Raw genomic sequence first — 19,399 nt, forward strand, 5'->3', positions numbered from 1 at the left:
TTTGCCTCGAACTAAGAAAGGCAGAGATAGTATATTTGTTATTGTTGACAGGTTTTCAAAGATGGCACATTTTATTCCTTGTCACAAAACAGATGATGCTACACATGTGGCAGACTTATTCTTTAAAGAGGTAGTAAGACTTCATGGCATCCCTAAAACAATTGTTTCTGACAGAGATGTCAAATTCCTTAGCCACTTTTGGAAGGTATTGTGGGGTAAGCTTGGTACGAAATTACTTTATTCAACTACATGTCACCTTCAAACTGATGGCCAAACTGAGGTAGTTAATCGCATTCTAGGAGCCTTATTATGATCTGTTGTGGGAAAGAACAATGTCTACCATTTGTTGAATTTGCATATAATAGGTCTATTCATTCTACAACTGGTTATTCTCCATTTGAACTTGTTTATGATTTTAACCCACTAACAGTACTTGATCTTGCGCCATTACCACTTGAACATATTGTTAATTTAGATGGTGAACAGAAAGCTGAGTTGGTGAAATCCTTACATGAGAAGGCTAGGCAACGAATAGCCAAAACAAATGACGTCAACACCAACAAAGCAAACAAGGGGCCCAAATGGGTTCTCCTTAACCCGGAGATTGGGTTTGGATCCATATGAGGAAAGAATGATTTCCTACAAAAAGAAAGACCAAGTTGGACCCAAGGGGCGATGGGCCTTTCCAAGTACTCGAGCGGATCAATGATAATGCCTACAAAATTGATCTACCCGGTGAGTACAATGTAAGTTCTACTTTCAATGTGGCTGACTTATCTCCATTTGATTTTTCAGATTCGAGGACGAATCTTTTTGAGGAAGGAGGGAATGATACGAGTCACAAAGGCCCAATTCAAGCTCAGGAACGTGATGGGCTCAAATTACCACAAGGCCCAATAACGAGGTCAAAGGCCAGACAAATGCGTTCAAAACTAAATAGAACCATTCAAGAATTTATTAGCAAGGCCTTAGATGCGTACACGAAAGAAAAAGAAAATCAAGATTCACTTTCTTGTTTTCAAGAAAATCAAGAAACCGAATCTTGGTCCAATTTTGCTGTTTGGAGCTATTTCAAGAATCAAGAAAATCAAGATTTCAAATCTTGGAAATCTTGGTCCAATAAACCGAATCTTGCAGCTAAGGCGCATTGGATCCCTGTTACGAGCATCAACGAACCAATTTCGGTAGGAGACGGACTATAAGCCCAAGTTCCTGAAGGCAAGGCCCAATAAGATGTTCCAAGCCCAACCAAGAAGTTCAAATCATACTTAGTTGAAAATTAGGTCAAATTATTAAATTGGCCCAATTTGTAAAGTTTTATTTTTAAATACTTAGTTTAAATTTTTATTTTTTATTCTTATGTAAAAATTCGGCACAAGAAGCCCATTAAAAGCCTTGGACGAATTTCCCTTGAAGTTAATTAGGTTTTATTTTATTTTTAGTTTTCCTAATAGGGATAGGAAATAGTTTGAAGGCCTATATTAAGGCTTGGTCGGCCACCCTTAGAAAACACCTTGAATTACATTAAATTTTCAGATTTGTTTGTGAGTGAAAATTCTCTTTGAGTTCTCCAAGAATTTTCTCTTGAGTTTTCTTTAGAAGTAGTTTTAACAATCTTTTAGATTGTGGGAGTCATCTTCAGCCTTCTTCTTGCCATTGTTCTTCATTGGGGGGGAGATTAGAGCCGTTTGAAGGGAGTTGTGAAATCTATTGGGATTTCAAGGCTTCTTAGGACTTTATCTTTATTTTCTTGCTGTTCAATCTCGTTTTAATTTCTGCTTGTGTCGATTTCATTATCTAACTTGTTTAAGATTTCTTGTTGCGTTTCCAGCCTTCTTCAACATTAAAGAAACTTATCGACATCCTTCTTGGCAGCAAGAATCGATCATTAATTCATCTTTTCCATTGATCTTGTCGTCTATTCATCACAATTCTGATTAAATTCGGTTTGCTGGAATTTAGAGTTTGATCTGCTGTTTTGGATGTTAATCTTTTCAGATTCGGTTTGGGAAGCTCATAATCGTTCTTGATTATCAAAGATCATTCTGAATCCATAATTTCCCTCTTTCTTGCTGCACGATTCCTCATTCTAAATCAATTTTCGTTCTTTTTGTGATCTGTTGAATTAACTTTCTGTTTTGGTGCAATTGACAGATTCGGTTGAATTAGAGGCTTCTTTGAAGTTTATTCACGTGTTCTTAACTTTCGAATTCCCTAATAATAAGTGTTTCGATTCTTGGTTTATTTTTTGCTGTTTTAGATGTTTTATTTCAAATCTGGAAATTCTAAGATTTGATCTTTCTGCTTCGTTTCAGATCCAAGTGTTTAGCGTTTTCTTCGTAGGAGTTTCCCGTGACTTGACAACTCGATCTTGGTCCGCGCGCAACCCTCTATCACAGATGTTCAATAATTTAAATAATATTACTTTATATTAATCACATAAAATAAAAAATTATTATATAATATATTAGAATAAATATGACATTAACAATATGACTTAAATATAGTTCAAGATTTATAGTAAAATTTAGGATGACAAATTTAAGTAAAATTTAAAAATATAAAAATTAAATTTGTAAAATAAATTTACTAGTGAAAAATTAATAGATGAAATTGGCAATACTTAAGACATTTTTCTACATGTATTCTTAAAGTTAATTCTTTATTGTTGTTGCACTTGAAAAGTACTTTTCAGAAATGTTGTTTTAGAAAAATTGCTTTTAAAAGTATGGTAGAAAGTGTTGTAAAAAAATGTAATTGATTAAATTTTAATGTTTTTTATTGCTGAAAAACTTGTGGTTGAATGTTAAAATGTTTTCTTTTTAACATGATAGTGAAAAATTAAAAATTAATTAAGTTGTATGATATTTAAATAATTTAATATAATAATACATGAATTATAAAATTTAAATACTTTTTAAGTAATTAATATAAATTATTTGAAAAATTAATGATACATAAAATATTTTAAAAATTTAAATATAATAAATAATTTAATATTACTATATATGAAATATTTAAATAATTTAATATAATGATAAATAAATTTTAATTTAATTTAATTTTTTTATATATTTTTAAATAGTTAGTATAAATAAAAATATTTTAATAAATTTTCTCCCAAAAGTAAAAATCAGCTACATCCCAGCTTTTGTTGCAGTTTTTAATTAATTTAAATATCATGAATAATATATACCAAATCAAAAAGAAAATAAAATTCAAATCTTATTCTATATTGTTCAAGATATTTTTGAAGAAAATCCCCGAACTGAGGAAAAAAATCAAAGCAAGAACCAAATAAAGAGAAGCATTTCAATTTCAATTATATAAGAGAGGGAACAAAGACAAACTGGGCGCGAAACTACTGGTTTGCAAAAATGGAGTTGGATGAATGGGAGTTGAGCGTTGAAGAATTGGATTTTCTTGAAAGAGATGCTCTCCAGAAGATCTCTCAGCAACGCCACTCTTCTTCTTCTTCCTCTTTGTCTACCAATCAACAACAATCCGTCATCCATTCTCTTTCTCAAAAGGCAATTACTTTCTCTTTTTTGCTTTACTTTCCTGGGGTTTCTTTTTCGATTATGATTCTGGGTTCGTTTTTAGTTTTTTTGGGTTTTCAATCTTCTTCTCTTTTCATTTATGATTATGATACAGGGTGAAGTTCCGTCCAGAACATTGCCTTCATCAATTGCGCCCAAAGCAAACCCTGGTAAGTTGCTTTCTTTTCATTTTTGTACTTGTTACTTCTATTGTTCTATATAAATGTAAGGCGCTAGCATTGCTTTGAACATATTTCTGTTCAACAGCTGATCAGTGCTCCAAGGAACAACTTCCCAAGGTTTCTCTCAAATTTATTCTCCACGCCACTGGAAACATTGCTGCAAAGTTTCCCTATAATCAGGTAAAATACATTCATTCCTCAGACTGAAAATGCTTTTACTTATGCACTTACCCTCTATGTTTTTATCCTTACTTAGGTTTTAGTAGATGCTTTTCGTAAGATCCCTAAAGCCACTTGGAATGCAAAAGAAAGGTTCCTCTTTCACTCTCAATTTATATCTGCCTTTTCTTTTTCATTGCAATTATGACTCAATGGTTGGTAAATTCAGCCATAGCCTGATAAGATGCTGTTGAACCCGCAGATTATGGATGTTCCCACAATCATCTTTGTCATTGGCAGAAAAAGTTCCTTGTGAAGTACCTGGTTGTAATATTGAGGTCATGGATAATTTCATTTTGTTTCTCCTCACATTAAGAACACATTACCTTGTTGCTAAACTGCTGTGTACTTCAATATAGCTCAATATTTTCTTCTAATGTTATCAAGGTAGAGAATTTACATCCCTTGGTGCAACGTGCTATTGCAGCTGCCTCTGCACAGCCAGATCTTCAAGGATTTGATATGTGCGGAAGAATGTTTCCTTGCCAACTTTCCTTGATAGACCATTACTCTTCACTTGTTGCCTATATTTCAGTTTGCTATTGGTATTCACTTTTATACAATTATGGAGTTAGTATTTTTCCCCTTATGTCTTGGCTTCTTCCTCTCTTTTTTTCCCTCAAGAGTTGTATCACAGGATTCCTAAGTCTATTGAGTCAAAGCTTCTACCGTTTCAGCGGGAGGGTGTTAGGTATGTGATAAGTACTGTGGAGAGTTTTCCCCCTCAAGCTTTTCTTTGTGATGTACATGAATTAGTGCCTTTTTCTAAGAAAATAAGAACTTTTACCTTCTCTTTCCATGGTCTTATGTCTGTGATGCTTTTACTATAGGTTATTCTTTTCCTCAGGTTTGTGTTGCAACATGGAGGACGGGCACTTCTAGCTGATGAAATGGGACTAGGAAAGACTTTACAGGCAAGTACTTGTTGGTACATACGTACGTACATACATACATACATACATACATACATACATACATACATACATACATACATACATACATACATACATACATACATACATACATATTTAAATCTGAACTGTTCTGTTCTACAATACATTTATATGAATTATCTAGCTACATAGCGGTCCACACTTGGTTTTAGCTCATTATAAAGAGTTAAAGACAGAATCTGTGACCATTCTGAGGTTTTTTCTTTTCTTTGGGCATTCTTGATATGCTTTGTTGCTTGTTGATGACAGCAGTGTGTATATGGTTGAAACTCATGTTTTTCTAATTTATTTATCATGTACTGACAATGTTATATTTTCTCCCCTGAAATGAAAATTATAATAAAGGTTTAGTGTATTATGACCTTTGAGATGGTCAATATGTTGATAACTTGCAATTTTTGGTTATGGGTAGCCATTTGAATCTTTTATTTTATGTAGTATAATAAGTAACTTTTTTTTTACTTTCATGATTGGTCATTTTTCATTTATTACACCAGCCATGAATCTTTACCATTTCCTTTTGGAGTTCTATGATATTGTTGTTTTTCACTCAAGGAATGCTATGTAGTAATGCTTCCACCTCTTTATCATTCTTCTGTCCGCAGACAACCTATTATAATAGAAAGATGTATCAAGGAGATATATTGGTGTTTGATGACTTGCTCTTAATTGTTTGGACTTTGGAGTTTGATGTTAAGTATTAAAAAGTTGTGTTTTGATCACAAAAAACTAGAATAAAATTTTGAAAAGATCATGTTGTTTCAACATTCTTTGAAAGTGTAACAAAGAGAACATGGTTTATATTTATTCTTTGAAAGTATTATATTTATTTTCTGTTTGGTGCTACATATTAAACCCTTCTGGACTTTGCAGGCTATTGCTGTTGCTGCATGCGTTCGTGACTCTTGGCCTGTTCTTATACTTGCGCCATCTTCTTTGCGTTTGCATTGGGCTTCGGTGAGTTCTCATCAACTTCATGTTTAAGGGTTTTTAGGATTTTTTTTTTAGTTCTTTATTTTGGGAAAATGCTTGTACTTTTTTCCATTATGCAGATGATTGAACAATGGCTAAATATTCCTCCACCAGATATTGTTGTATGTTCTCTTGATTCCTTTTCATGTTTCCTTTTACTTTTATGACTTGGAACAAAATTGAAGAAATACTGGAAAAGATACTATCAACATTTACAGGTTGTTTTCTCCCAAATGGGTGGGTCAAACAGAAGTGGATTCACAATATTATCCTCAAATAGCAAGGGTGATATTCATCTTGATGGCCTTTTCAACATCATCTCCTATGATTTGGTAGCAAAACTTGAAAATGTATTAATGGCATCTGAGTTCAAGGTGAGTACAATCTTTTTACCTTTCAAGTTTTATTCAATCTTTTTATGTTTTGCATTTTATACATTTCAATATGTTGTTATTGTCACCTTGAATTCATCGTCTATAACTATAACTAAAGGGTAATAGTGAGCAAAGAAAGTTTAAAATGGTGAAACTAGTGAGATGAATAAAAATTTTAAGATAGTCCAACTTTGATATGGTATCTAAACTGCCTATTCTGTAGAAACAGGTAAATGATTAGAACGGTGGGATGGATGGTCCGAAAGTTAAGAAAACATGGAAACTGATAACCAATAACAAATCCAAAAGTTTACAGGTCAATTTTTACTATTCAATCTCCAATAATAATTGTGTTTTCTGCTTGTATATATTTATTTATACTATACATGACACTAAGATGTTATGGACCTCCAAAAATAATACCAAATCATGAAGATGATACGACTCGCTTCTTAAATAGCGACATGTATACTAAAAGATCTTGGGTTATTTTAGTGTTGTTAAGAGCGCAAGGTGCATTCTAGGCATTATTTATTGCCTAAGGCGTAAAGTGCCAAAAGGAAAAACAAAAAACTCAACAAAATGAAGTAAGGTGCAATAGGTATGTTTGTGTTTGTGATTTTTTCTTATAAAACTACAAAATTATCCTTCTCTTGTGTTGCCAAATATGCATGATTCATCTTATAGTCCCATGACTTTATTGAGTATTCAAACATTTAGCCATAGTAAGTTTGATATTATCTCCTTTTTTATTAGTAAAGGTGTATTAAAAAAAAAAGAAATTAAGGAGAATATTAATCAGACGGCTTTTATTGTGCCTATTTCCTTACAGAAAGGCACACTAGGTGTCTGCCTTGTCAAATACTCCTTGCCTGAAAGGGTTTGAGGTGTGCACCTAGGTGCATGCTGTAGGAATTATAGAAATATATGTCATCCCTTCAGTTAAGGGATTTTGAAAATATTCTTTTTATTACAGTCCCTTATTTTAAGGGATCATATCTCCTGATATTAGTATTTTTCTTAACTTAGAGTTTCCTAAATTAGAGAAATAGTTTGTATATATAAAGGTGTAATATGTTCTATTAAATATATAGAAATACAGAGAATTACTCTAATTTCTATTTGGTATCAGAGCAGGTTACGATTTTTTTCTAATCTAGACCATGTTCGAGACTTCTTCTTCTACATCTCTTTCTATTCTGGAGATTACTTCAAAACCAGAAAATTTTTCTGGTTCTAATGCTCAATCAGATTCGTTTGGTTTGACTATCACCTGTCATCGATTGAATGACAATAATTTTCTAGAATGGTCCCAATTGGTTAAGATTTTTCTCTTGGGCAGAGAAAGATTGAGCTATGTTACTGGTGAAATCAAGAAGCCTGCTGTGCCTAACACTGATTTTGCTAAGTGGATGCGTGACAATGGTCAGGTTATGACTTGGCTTCTTAATTCCATGAACCTGAGTATAAGTAGAAAGTTTGTTCTTTACACCACAGCCGTTGACATCTGGAGTGCAGTTCGCGAAACCTACTCTAGCACTGATAACATTGCCGAATTGTATCATGTTGAAAATCAAGCAGCCACCCTTAAGCAAGGAACTATGCCCATTACTCTCTACTACAATACCCTTACCGCTCTTTAGCAGCAATTAGATTTGTATGCACAGCATGATTGGGCAGATCCCAGAGATGCTGCCCTTTATCAACAAATTGTCACTTAGCGAAGGCTTTTTCAATTTCTACAAGGCTTAAACAAGAACCTGGACGAGGTTCGCGGCAGGGTCCTGGCTATTTCTCCTCTACCCTCCCTTTGAGAGGCCTTCTTTATGGTCAAGAAGGAAGAAAACCGAAGGTGTGTGATGCTGCTTGATGAACCATATTCCACTCCTGAAGGATCTGCCTTACTAACAAATCACTCGTCTCCCTCTTCCAAATGGGGGAGACCTTGGTGTGATCATTGCAAAAAGCCCGGTCACTCCAAGGAGAAGTGTTGGAAGTTTCATGGTAAGCCTCAAGACTGGAAGTCCAAGAACTCTTGAGATAATAAATCAAGCCTTGTCGTTGCCACATTTATCACTAGCTTCACCAGAGAGCAGATTGCTGAACTTCAAAAATTGTTTGGAAAGTTTCAGGGGTCTTGTGAAGGTAATCTTGTCATGAAAAAACCAGAAGGTAAACCTTCTTCTACAGCATTTTTCTTCTCCCAGTTGACTCCTAATTGGATCCTCGATTTTGGTGCTACGGATCATATGACTCGTAACAAGGCCTTGTTTCATACTTTTTTCCAAATCTTTAGTAAAGCTGTCAAAACGACCGATGGTTCCTTGTGCAAAATAGGACATGACATTGTTGTTCTCAATGAACAAATTGCACTTAAAAATATTCTCTTTGTACCAAATCTGGCTTGCAATCTCATTTCCGTAAGTAAAATTTCCATAGACTTGCATTGTCATGCAATTTTTAATGATCTTGATTGTACTTTACAGGCACTGAACTCGAAGAAGATGATTGGTAAGGCTAGCTTGCAGAATGGCCTGTACATCCTCCCCTCTCTCCTAAAATCGAGATCTCCAAATCTTTCACCGCTTTAAAAAAAGTTGATACTGTTATGTTATGACACTTTCGTTTAGGCCATCCTAGTTTTTGATACCTTGCAAAATTGTTTCCTGCTCTATTCATTAGTAAAAGGCTAAATTTTTTTCTTGCAAAATTTGCTCTCTTGCCAAACATACTAAATCATCTTATTTTCCTTCTCCATACAAGCCTTCTCACCCTTTTTCTTTGATCCATAGTGATATTTGGGGTCCTCGGGTAAAGAATGCTGATAATTGTAAGTGGTTTATCACTTTCATTGATAATCACGGTAGGATAACTTGGACTTATTTGCTGAATGATAAATCTGAAACTGCTGGTGTTTTTTCGAAATTTTATAATATGGTTCTCACTCAATTTGTGTCTAAAATCTAGCTCTTTAAATCTGATAATGGAAGTGAATTTTTTGCTAGGTCTTTGGGTGATTTTTTTAGGGAAAATGACAGTTCAGCTTAGTTCTTGTGTTGGAACCCCACAGCAAAACGGCATTGCTGAAAGGAAAAATAGGCACCTCCTTGAAGTCACTCATTCTTTTCTGTTTACAACTAATGTTCCCAAATATTTGTGGGGGGAAGCCTTATTAACTGCCACGTATTTAATCAACCGAATGCCTAGTAAGGTTTTAAAATTTCAAACACCTCAATCTATATTTTTGCAGCATTTTCCCCATTTTAAGCCTATCTCCTCCATTCTGCCACTTAAAATCTTTGGCTGCACTATTTTTATCCAGAATAAGTCCAAGTTAGACCCTAAGTCTTTAAAATGTGTATTGGTTGGGTATCTTCACTTAAGAAGGGTTATAAATGCTATCATCCTTCTTCTAAACGATTTTTTACCACGATGGATATAACATTTTATGAGCAGGATCCTTATTTCACTCCGGCTGAAATTCAGGGGGAGCCATGGAGTGATTTTCAGCCACATCAGGTATCTCCTAATCTTCATTCTCAACCTTCAGAATTGCCACTATTTTCGTTTTTACCTGCAGATTTGTCACCCGTGACTACTCCAATTGATTTTCCTGTAATACCTATCACTAATTCACTAACACCTACTTTAAACACCCTTCTTGAAAATACACTTGCTCCCACTGAAAGTCTTCCAAAAACACCACCCAAACAGCTTCGTGTCTACACAAGAAAAAGAAAACATATCCTTGAGACTGTTTTGCAATCTGATTCTTGCCGAGAATTGGATTTGGGTCCAGCTGTCGAAATGGAAGAAGAAATCAGTAAGTCTAATACTCTAGATGACTTCCCTATTGCTATTAGAAAAGGGGTTAGACAGTGCATCAAGCATCCTATTGAAAAATTTACTGGTTATAATTTATTGATGCCTTTTTTCAAGCATTTACAACAACCTTGGATAAAAAATAGGTTCCCACAAGCATAGCTAAAGCTCGAAAGGATCCAAAATGGAGAAGGGCTGTTGAAGAGGAAATTTGTGCACTAGAGAAAAATATTACTTGGACCGTTACAGATCTTCCTCAAGGAAAAAAGGCTGTTGGCTGTAAATGGATCTTTGCTGTAAAGTATAACTCCAATGGCAGTATCAACGATACAAAGTTAGACTAGTGGCTAGAGACTTTACGCAAACATATGTGATAGATTTCACAGAAACTTTTGCACCTGTGGCAAAGCTTAACACTGTTTGAGTACTTCTAAGTTTGGCTGTAAATTGCGATTGGCAATTACACTAACTTGATGTAAAAAATGCATTTCTTAATGGCAAGCTAGAGGAAGAAGTCTATATGAAATTGCCACCTGGCTTAAAGTCTGTTGAAGGTAGCAACAAGGTTTGCAAGCTCAACAAGTCTCTATACAGGTTAAAACAATCACCCAGGGCTTGGTTCGAGAGGTTCACTAAAGTCATTCTTAAAAACGGCTACAAGCAGTCCCTTGCCGATCATACACTCTTCATAAAGGTAACTTTTACAAATAAGAAAGCTATCCTAATTATGTACGTGGATGACATAATTCTTATTGGAGATGATGAGGAAGAGATTAGCAATTTGAAGGAGTAATAGTTTGTATATATAAATTAGAGTAATTCTCTGTATTTCTATATTATTTAATAGAACATATTACACCTTTATATATACAAACTATTTTTCTAATCTAGAAAACTCTAAGTTAGGAAAGATACTAATATTAGGAGATATGATCCCTTAAAATAAGGGATTGTAATAAAAAAGAAAACACATGACTTTCCTGTAAGATACTAATATTAGGAGATATGATCCCTTAAAAAGATTAGTTGGGAGACTAATATACTTATCCTTGATGAGGCCAGATATAGCCTTTCCCGTAAATGTGATAAGTCAACACATGACTAATCCTACTGAAGAGCATATGACAGCAGCAAATAGAATTCTTAAATACTTGAAGAAAACTCCAGGACACGGCTTAATGTTTAAGAAGACACAAGACAGAACTGTTAAGATTTTTACAGACTCTAGTTGGGCAGGAGATCTCACTGAAAGAAGATCCACTAGTGGCTATTGCACTTTTGTTTGGGGTAACCTTACAACTTGGAGAAGTAAAAAACAATCTGTCGTTTCAAGAATTAGTGCTGAAGCTGAATTTAAAGCACTAGCTTTGGGAATATGTGAAGGAATTTGGCTACTTAAATTATTAAAAGAATTTGGCGCTAATCAGGAAGATCACTTTGAAGTTTTGTGTGATAATCAATCTGTCATTCAGATTGCCAAGAACCCAGTCAACATAACCGAACAAAGCATGTTGAGATTGATAGGCATTTTATTATTGACCAAGTCAACAAAAAGACAGCCACTCTTTCATACATTCCTTCAGAAGGACAGATTGCAGACATTTTTACTAAGGCTTTGCCAAAGCCTGTTTTCAATAAATTCCTATTCAAGCTGGGATTATACAATGTATAACCTCCAGCTTGAGGGGGAGTGTAGGAATTATAGATATATATGTCATCCCTTCAATTAAGGGATTTTGAAAATATTCTTTTTATTACAATCCCTTATTTTAAAGGATCATATCTCCTAATATTAGTATCTTTCCTAACTTAGAGTTTCCTAAATTAGAGAAATAATTTGTATATATAAAGGTGTAATATGTTATATTGAATAATATAGAAATACAGAGAATTACTCTAATTTATATATACAAACTATTACTTCTTCAAATTGCTAATCTCTTCCTCATCATCTCCAGTAAGAATTATGTCATCCACGTACACAATTAGGATATACATTGTATAATCCCAGCTTGAATAGGAATTTATTGAAACTAGGCTTTGGCAAAGCCTTAGTAAGAATGTCTGCAATCTGTCCTTCTGAAGGAATGTATGAAAGAGTGGTTGTCTTTTTGTTGACTTGGTCAGCAATAAAATGCCTATCAATCTCAACATGCTTTGTTCGGTTAAGGGACTGCTTAGTTTATAAAGAATGAAAATGACTGCAAAAATCTTTACAGTTTTCTATGTTAGGGACTTTATATTTTTTGGAAGGCCATAGGACACATTATATTTTGCAGGAACAGTTTGACTTGGTTTTTTGTACTTGTTAGGAATGCATGTTTGTGTGTTTTGAGTATACCACTCTTGCATGAAGCTTATTGATGTCCTGTTTACATGGTAATTGTTCTTGTTTGCATATGCTTCTACCATTGATTTTCCCCTTATTGTAGGTTGTGATTGCAGATGAATCTCACTTTTTGAAAAATGCTCAAGCAAAGAGGACAACTGCTTCCCTTCCCATTATAAAGGTATTTCTCTTTTAATAAGTGATGATGTAAACTTAAATCTACCTCTCTATTGACTATATTCACACTTTAAATATATTGTGAATACCTTAATTTGCTGAATGAAAATTATTCACCTTAAGCCACAACAGACACTTAGGTTTGGTGTTTTCAAAATGTTCCAGTTAGCTAATTTACCGATTGAAGCGGATAAAAATTTTATATAGACAATGTAAAAGGCCAGAGAAATACTGTTTCACCACTCAGGTAGTATGATCATGACAAATTGCCAGGGTGGGTGGGATGAAGCAAGCAGCAAGAAATTTTCCAAATAGAGAAAAAAGTGCTTAAATCAAATGAGCTTGCTGATTGTTAATATGGATGAAAAGAAGCATGCATGAATAAACATAAATAGCTAAAAATATTATGAACTATTTTACTGCATCTTTGATTCCTTTTAGTGTTTCTTATTGTTGCTTTTGGTTGAAATTTCAGAAAGCTCAGTATGCAATATTGCTTACTGGAACTCCAGCTTTATCCCGCCCAATTGAGCTGTTCAAGCAGGTTTTTTAATTGCTATGTAGGAAATATGGTTTGCAAGATTTTAGAGTGTTCTGATTTTGCATTTTAGTAATTCTGTCAAAATTTCTGTACAACTGGCAGCTGGAAGCCTTGTATCCTACTGTATATAGGAAAGTGTATGAGTATGGTGAACAATATTGCAAAGGCGTAAGTGACATTCATTTGAGGTTGGCAGATCTTTAAACTTAAGGATTGCCATTACATTAGGTATTGAACAACGTTTTTCTTGTACCAATCTTCCAGGGAGTATTTGGAACTTATCAAGGTGCTAGTAACCATGAAGAATTGCACAATTTGATGAAGGCTACAGTCATGATCCGCAGGCTTAAGAAGGATGTTCTTTATCAGCTACCCATGAAGCGTAGGCAACAGGTACAGATGTATGCTAAAGTTCTGTTGTCTGATCTTCCTTTTCAGCTTGCTTGCCTCATATTAGTGAGCTTCATATTGAATATTTGAATTATAAAAAATGTTGCTTTTGGCTATAATCAATTACATTATACTTTTCTTGTCTAAAGAAGTAAAAGAAGTGGGAACCATCAACAATTTATTGGACTACTTAACAACAAACATTTTGAAATTGAATAATAAGATTAATGATGCAGCTGCAGTCTGGTTGGAAACTTTCAGGACATGCATCCAACTCTCATGTAGTTGTGGATATCAATTAAGCATAGCTTCTTTTGTTCTTTTGGAAATTTATTAAATCTTGGCATTTAGGATAAAAAGTTGTTTTCTTTTGGCACAAAAAGATTTCCTAGTCAATGTTGTTCATAATATCCAATTTTTATTTCACTGGGTCACTGCAGCTATTGATACACGTATATGCATGTACATTATACCATTGTACGAGTGTTTTCTTGTACAGTGTTGATCTCTACTTTAACTTGTTTTTGTAATTTGAAATAAATACTCAGGTGTTCCTAGAATTGACTGAAAAGGATATGAAATGGATCAGTTGTTTATTTTGTGAGGTAAATTCAATCTGCAATTGTTGTTTGTTAATTTGAATTTACTCTGAATCAATGCTGGAATTGCAGTTCTACATAGATCTTGAATTTATTGGACTGATTTGTATAGTACATGATATATTAATATTGATAATTTGATATAGATATTGGCTGATCTTGTAATTCAGATTTTTGCTGATACATGAGTAGATCATTCAGTTTGGACAATTGTTTTCTACTTTTAGGTTCCCATTTAATTAGGTTCTTGTATGCTGATGTGCCTACAGTAGCTCATACTTCTTTTTTTTTCGTATATCAGTGACTTTGCCATCATGTTTGACTTAATATGCTATAATCTTAATGTAAGTCTGAGGTGGAAAAGTGTATGTCATTTATTAGCATTGAGTGCGTTCTTTTGGAAGGTTTTTCTAGAGTGATACAGATCTAAAAGTGCCGCCTAACTGCTTTTTAGTTGGAGGTTGTAAAGGGCAAAATCACCATGTGCAAGTCAGAAGAGGAGGTTAAATCACTCAAACTTGTGCAGAAGAATCTCATAAATAAGGTCTTTATAAATATTCCTCATTTATTCTGAGTTGAAATAGAAGACATGTGCAATTTCTTTTGTAGTATTGCCATCTTTTTCATCTATAATTGAAGCTAGACTAAATTCCTTATTCCATCCTCATCGTCCAGATTTATACTGATTCTGCTGAAGCCAAGATCCCTGCAGTTCTAGATTATCTAGGAACTATTGTTGAGGTACGTTTTATACTTGTCTTAATAAATCTGTGCACTGCATAATTGTACACAGGAACCATTTTGTGTAAACAAGTCTCATCATGATTAAGGATAATTCATATTATAGTTATAAGCTTAATTCTTTTTTTCCCTGAATCCACCATGTTAATAGAAGCCTATCACTAATACAACTTTAAGTTCCCAAATGTAACTGTTCTAACAATTTGCATATGTACTTGCATGCCAGTTATTAGATGTGGAATGTGTTATATCCAAATTTATTAGCTTATCTGGATCTTCTTTGGTTCTGATTCTACGGTACCATCCTTGTGAAAAATATCCTTCAAGATCTGAAATTCCATCTTAAAACTGATAAAATATAATATGGTGATCTACATTTGTTCTAGATATTGAGTTCCTCTACCTCAAAAACTTGATAGAAGAGCCAACGAGGATACCTGACACCTGAAATATTCGACCCTCAATGTTCTTAATATATGTTCTCATGGCATGTGTTTGCAATCATGATTCTCCTGTTTGCATTAACCTTGTATTGTTATTCTCATGATAGATTTTATTACTTATTGGTCCTTACATATTTATTTGTTATAAGTAATTATTGCAGGCAGACTGCAAATTTTTAATATTTGCACACCATCAGCCCATGATTGAAGCAATACATCAGTTTCTTCTTGTAAGGCCACTTAAATTCATCTTGAAATTTTCTCAAGATTTGACTCTTTCTTATAAGACGTTCCAAACTTACAGAAAAAGAAAGTAGGTTGTATTCGAATTGATGGTACTACCCCCGCATCCTCAAGGCAAGCTTTGGTTAATGATTTTCAAGAGAAAGATGCTATCAAGGCAGCAGTGGTATGGCTGCTTCTTTATATTTATACATATTATTTCTTGTGATTCCTCCAATAAGTTTTATGTTTTTTATTTTTCATTTTCAGTATAAATCAGAAAATCTATAGACAGACATTATTAAGTCCCCGTTTTCTTTTTGTATTGCTGGTTGCAGCTTTCTATCAAAGCTGGAGGTGTCGGATTAACTTTAACAGCTGCAAGTACGGTTATCTTTGCAGAGTTGTCATGGACTCCAGGTGACCTGATTCAAGCAGAAGATCGTGCTCATAGGATTGGACAGGTAAACCACAGACCATAGCAATTATATCTGTGATGAATATCATTTCGGACATTATGCAATTTATGATCATGATATTTGCATGACTGAAGCTGGACTCTGATGAGTACTTAAAGTTTTACAATTACAAAAGACAAAAACGATGTATATGTAATCTGAAAGTCTCATTAGAATCTCCAAAATATCAAATATTTTAGAATATCATTTTCTTATGAGTCAAAACTTAACACCTCAACCTTAAAGTAGTTTTAATATGTAGGTAAGCCCTTAACTGTAGTTGAAATGTAAAATACCAAATACAACCTTAAAGCTCTAATACTGGGAAAATTCTAATGAAATGAAATAATATGAATAATGTAATCTGAAAAATTGTTAATGTATATTAAATTGAAATTGAACTCAAGAATATAATAAAATATACAAATAAGATAAGTTTTCAAATAGCTTTCTTCCTTTCTCCGTTGAGTCACCTTGGAGTACATGACCCTTAGCCCTTGGTCTTTTCACCAAATGTTGAGTTCTCATCTAGCATTTTGAGTTGCATTTCAGATTGATATGCTTGTCAAGAGAGGGGCTATTGAAATTGCGATGGTACCAGATAACTAGGGATGGCAAGGGATAATGTAGATGTGGATATTTGTGGATATCTGATATTGGGGATTCAGATATTTTAATTACTATACGCAGTGGATATGGATATTATCCCTCGGATATCCATCATTTGATTCTATTTTACTTTTGCAGATAATGGATTTGGATATCAATTATCCAAATTTACTTTACTTTTACAGATAACAGATGTGAATTTGAATTCGGATAATCAAATCCATTGTCCACTTTGTAATTTTCTATTTTAATTTTGACTTACTATATTAAGTGAATTTCGGATATTCAATGAATATTTAATTTGGTATTGTAATACTTGAATTTAATACGGAAAATAACTAAAGTCGGATTTTAAAGTTATACAGATTCGGATTCTGATATAATAGAAATTGCAAATATTCAAACTCGATATCATTCGAAATTCTAAAGTCATGCTTATGACTTATTATGTAGCCAATTTAATACAAGTCTGAATGGACTGTGCTTGAAGGTTGTAAAGGACAAGAATCTCATTACTCACTGATTGGTGCTTTAGCTTTTTACCTATTGCTAAGCCTTAAAAGTTGTAACGCAATCACAATTTATAGATACGGGATCAATGTTATTAATAATCTACTAATCTTGCAGGGAAACAGAGAGAAAAATTGCTTATCACATATGTTATCTATGACTTATCTGGATCAAGAATTTTTCTAATCCTGTTATCGAATGCATTTCCTCTCACTGCTAGGTGTCCTTTTCATTTTTTTTGTTCTCTGACATGTATGTCTTCATATTCTTAGGTCTCTTCTGTGAATATATACTATCTGCTGGCAAATGACACGGTTGATGACATCATATGGTATGTGCTTTCCTTATCTCATTTGGTAAACTCGGTCTCTCGGGAATGTTGACACACAGATGTGATGATGACGTTTATTACATCTGATTATTGGTTTACTTTTTTAGGGATGTTGTTCAGAACAAGTTGGAAAATCTGGGTCAGGTAATTTGCTTCTCTTTCTCTCAATCACACATTCAGATACATGGCAAAGTATCATACGAATTTAGGTGGTTTCATAAAACAATGTTCTTCTTAATTTCCTTAAGTTGGTAAACTGAACTCAAATTATTTATGATTAGATGCTAGATGGCCATGAGAATTCCTTGGAAGTTTCAAGCAGCCAAGAACACAGAAGTCCCACAAAGCAGAAAACTGTCGACCTGATTCACCAAGGAAGTCCAGGGAAGCAGAAAACTCTGGATTCTTTCATGAAGCGTTGTATCAACATGGATGATGCTGAACATCAATCTAAGCTCAAATACCCCAGGAACATGTAGAGATCAGGCAGGTGGAGTTGTAAATTTTGTACTAATGGAACACATCATCCTCTTGGTCTACACTATCCGATCATATGTATCATCATCACTTAGGGTTAATTCTGGGAACGCAAGATTCCTTTGCCATTATCTTGAGAATGGAATACATGCCTGGATTTTAAACGTTACTTTTTAAGTTTGTAGTTTTGCGTTTCTAATAGTGTAAAGATATTAGAATTTAGAGGCTAATCTTAATAGGATCTTTTCCACATTCTTTTGGTAATGTGATATTTTTGACAATTTTATTCATATTTTTAATGGTCTCAATTATTTTACTTAGTGATAATGACAAATTAATCATTAAGGTTTGTATTCTTTTTTTTATCAATTTAATCATGTGGTGGTTGGAAAAACAAGTTATTGTTGTGCACAGCAAAATTTTAAAATTTTTCATGAATTTTTATTTATACAAATAAATTTCTATTAAATTTAGTATCTATGTTTCTAGTGTTAACAAGTTATAAATACAAAGATTTAGGGATTATAGTGGGTGAAATACTTAAAAATGTTGAACTTTTAAAAAGATTACGATATTAGACTTGCTTTTAAAAAAATTTTGGGATTAGACCGAAAAAATGAAAATGTTTCTAGTTGGAAATGTTTTTCATAACAGCTACCACCACCAATGGCTATTTAAATAGCCGTTTAACCCCCTCCCCCTAAACCTTTTTTTATATAAACCCTTAACTCCTTTCTTTTTTTTAATTTAATCTTAACTCATCTCTCTCATTCTCAAATTTGTCTCAATTCTCTATTAATTTCTCACTCAACTTTTATTCCTCTCAACTCTCTTTTTTTTATTAAAATTGTATTAAGGTTTTTTTAAATTAGTTTTTTGTATTACAATTTATTTCGTATTTATTGAAATTAGTAATTGCCAAATCTCTAATTCGTTTGGATAACAAGCACATTTTGATCAATCAATTGCAAATGGTAAGAAATTTTTTATTATATTTAATCTAATTGAATTTAAATATTTCCTTATTATACTGAAATTTAATATTTTGTATGTTTTTCTATATATATAGTCCGAAGATCGAATTTTGGAGACGTATATTCGTAATCTACCCGCTCTTCCATTGTCCTTAATTAAACCATACTTGAGAGATGCGGGATTTTTGCACGTGGCTCGTATGGGTAGGGTTGTAAATTGGACCCCACACTTGTAAACGCGTTGGTGGAAAGGTGGAGACCTAAGACGCGCACATTCCACCTTCCATGCAGCGAGTGTATTATCACACTCGAGGACGTGTAGTTACAGCTCGAGTTACCGGTGGATGGGTCAGTAGTGATTAGGTCAATTGTCGCAGCCGATTAGATAGATGTATGTGAGCAACTTTCAGAGAGGGTTTCAGACACGATTTATGGAGCCTAGATGGATAAGAATTGGTTGAAAAGAAATTTTGGTGGGCTTAATGCGGAATCGAGTGAAGTCCAAAAAGAACAACACGCTCGGGCTTGCATCCTTAT

The 19,399-nt window shown here is 33.7% G+C and overlaps 1 protein-coding gene across 7 annotated transcripts; it reads left to right on the top strand.

Annotated features, from left to right (window-relative positions):
• Nucleotides 1-3,212: 3,212 nt before the first annotated feature.
• On the top strand, nucleotides 3,213-18,177 carry LOC107901771 (SWI/SNF-related matrix-associated actin-dependent regulator of chromatin subfamily A-like protein 1). 7 transcript variants are annotated; one of them, XM_016827914.2, is made up of 24 exons: nucleotides 3,216-3,530; nucleotides 3,655-3,709; nucleotides 3,807-3,901; nucleotides 3,978-4,033; nucleotides 4,143-4,218; nucleotides 4,328-4,485; nucleotides 4,578-4,631; nucleotides 4,788-4,854; nucleotides 5,767-5,850; nucleotides 5,946-5,987; nucleotides 6,084-6,239; nucleotides 12,494-12,571; nucleotides 13,043-13,111; nucleotides 13,211-13,276; nucleotides 13,373-13,501; nucleotides 14,047-14,103; nucleotides 14,552-14,641; nucleotides 14,773-14,838; nucleotides 15,443-15,511; nucleotides 15,586-15,690; nucleotides 15,842-15,967; nucleotides 17,353-17,411; nucleotides 17,519-17,555; nucleotides 17,693-18,177. In XM_016827914.2, the coding sequence occupies exons 1-24, from the start codon at nucleotides 3,378-3,380 to the stop codon at nucleotides 17,888-17,890; spliced, it is 2,145 nt and encodes a 714-aa protein (XP_016683403.2). In that variant the 5' UTR covers nucleotides 3,216-3,377; the 3' UTR covers nucleotides 17,891-18,177. The 7 variants fall into 7 exon arrangements, 6 of the variants coding, with proteins under 6 accessions (XP_016683405.2, XP_016683407.2, XP_016683403.2 ...); XR_001685410.2 differs by lacking the exon at nucleotides 17,693-18,177 and having other exon boundaries at nucleotides 3,213-3,530; nucleotides 15,906-15,967; XM_016827916.2 differs by lacking the exons at nucleotides 17,353-17,411; nucleotides 17,519-17,555; nucleotides 17,693-18,177 and adding an exon at nucleotides 16,514-17,332 and having other exon boundaries at nucleotides 3,213-3,530.
• Nucleotides 18,178-19,399: the final 1,222 nt, after the last annotated feature.

Source organism: Gossypium hirsutum, chromosome D06, assembly GCF_007990345.1.
Source record: "Gossypium hirsutum isolate 1008001.06 chromosome D06, Gossypium_hirsutum_v2.1, whole genome shotgun sequence".
Classification (NCBI taxonomy): domain Eukaryota; kingdom Viridiplantae; phylum Streptophyta; class Magnoliopsida; order Malvales; family Malvaceae; genus Gossypium; species Gossypium hirsutum.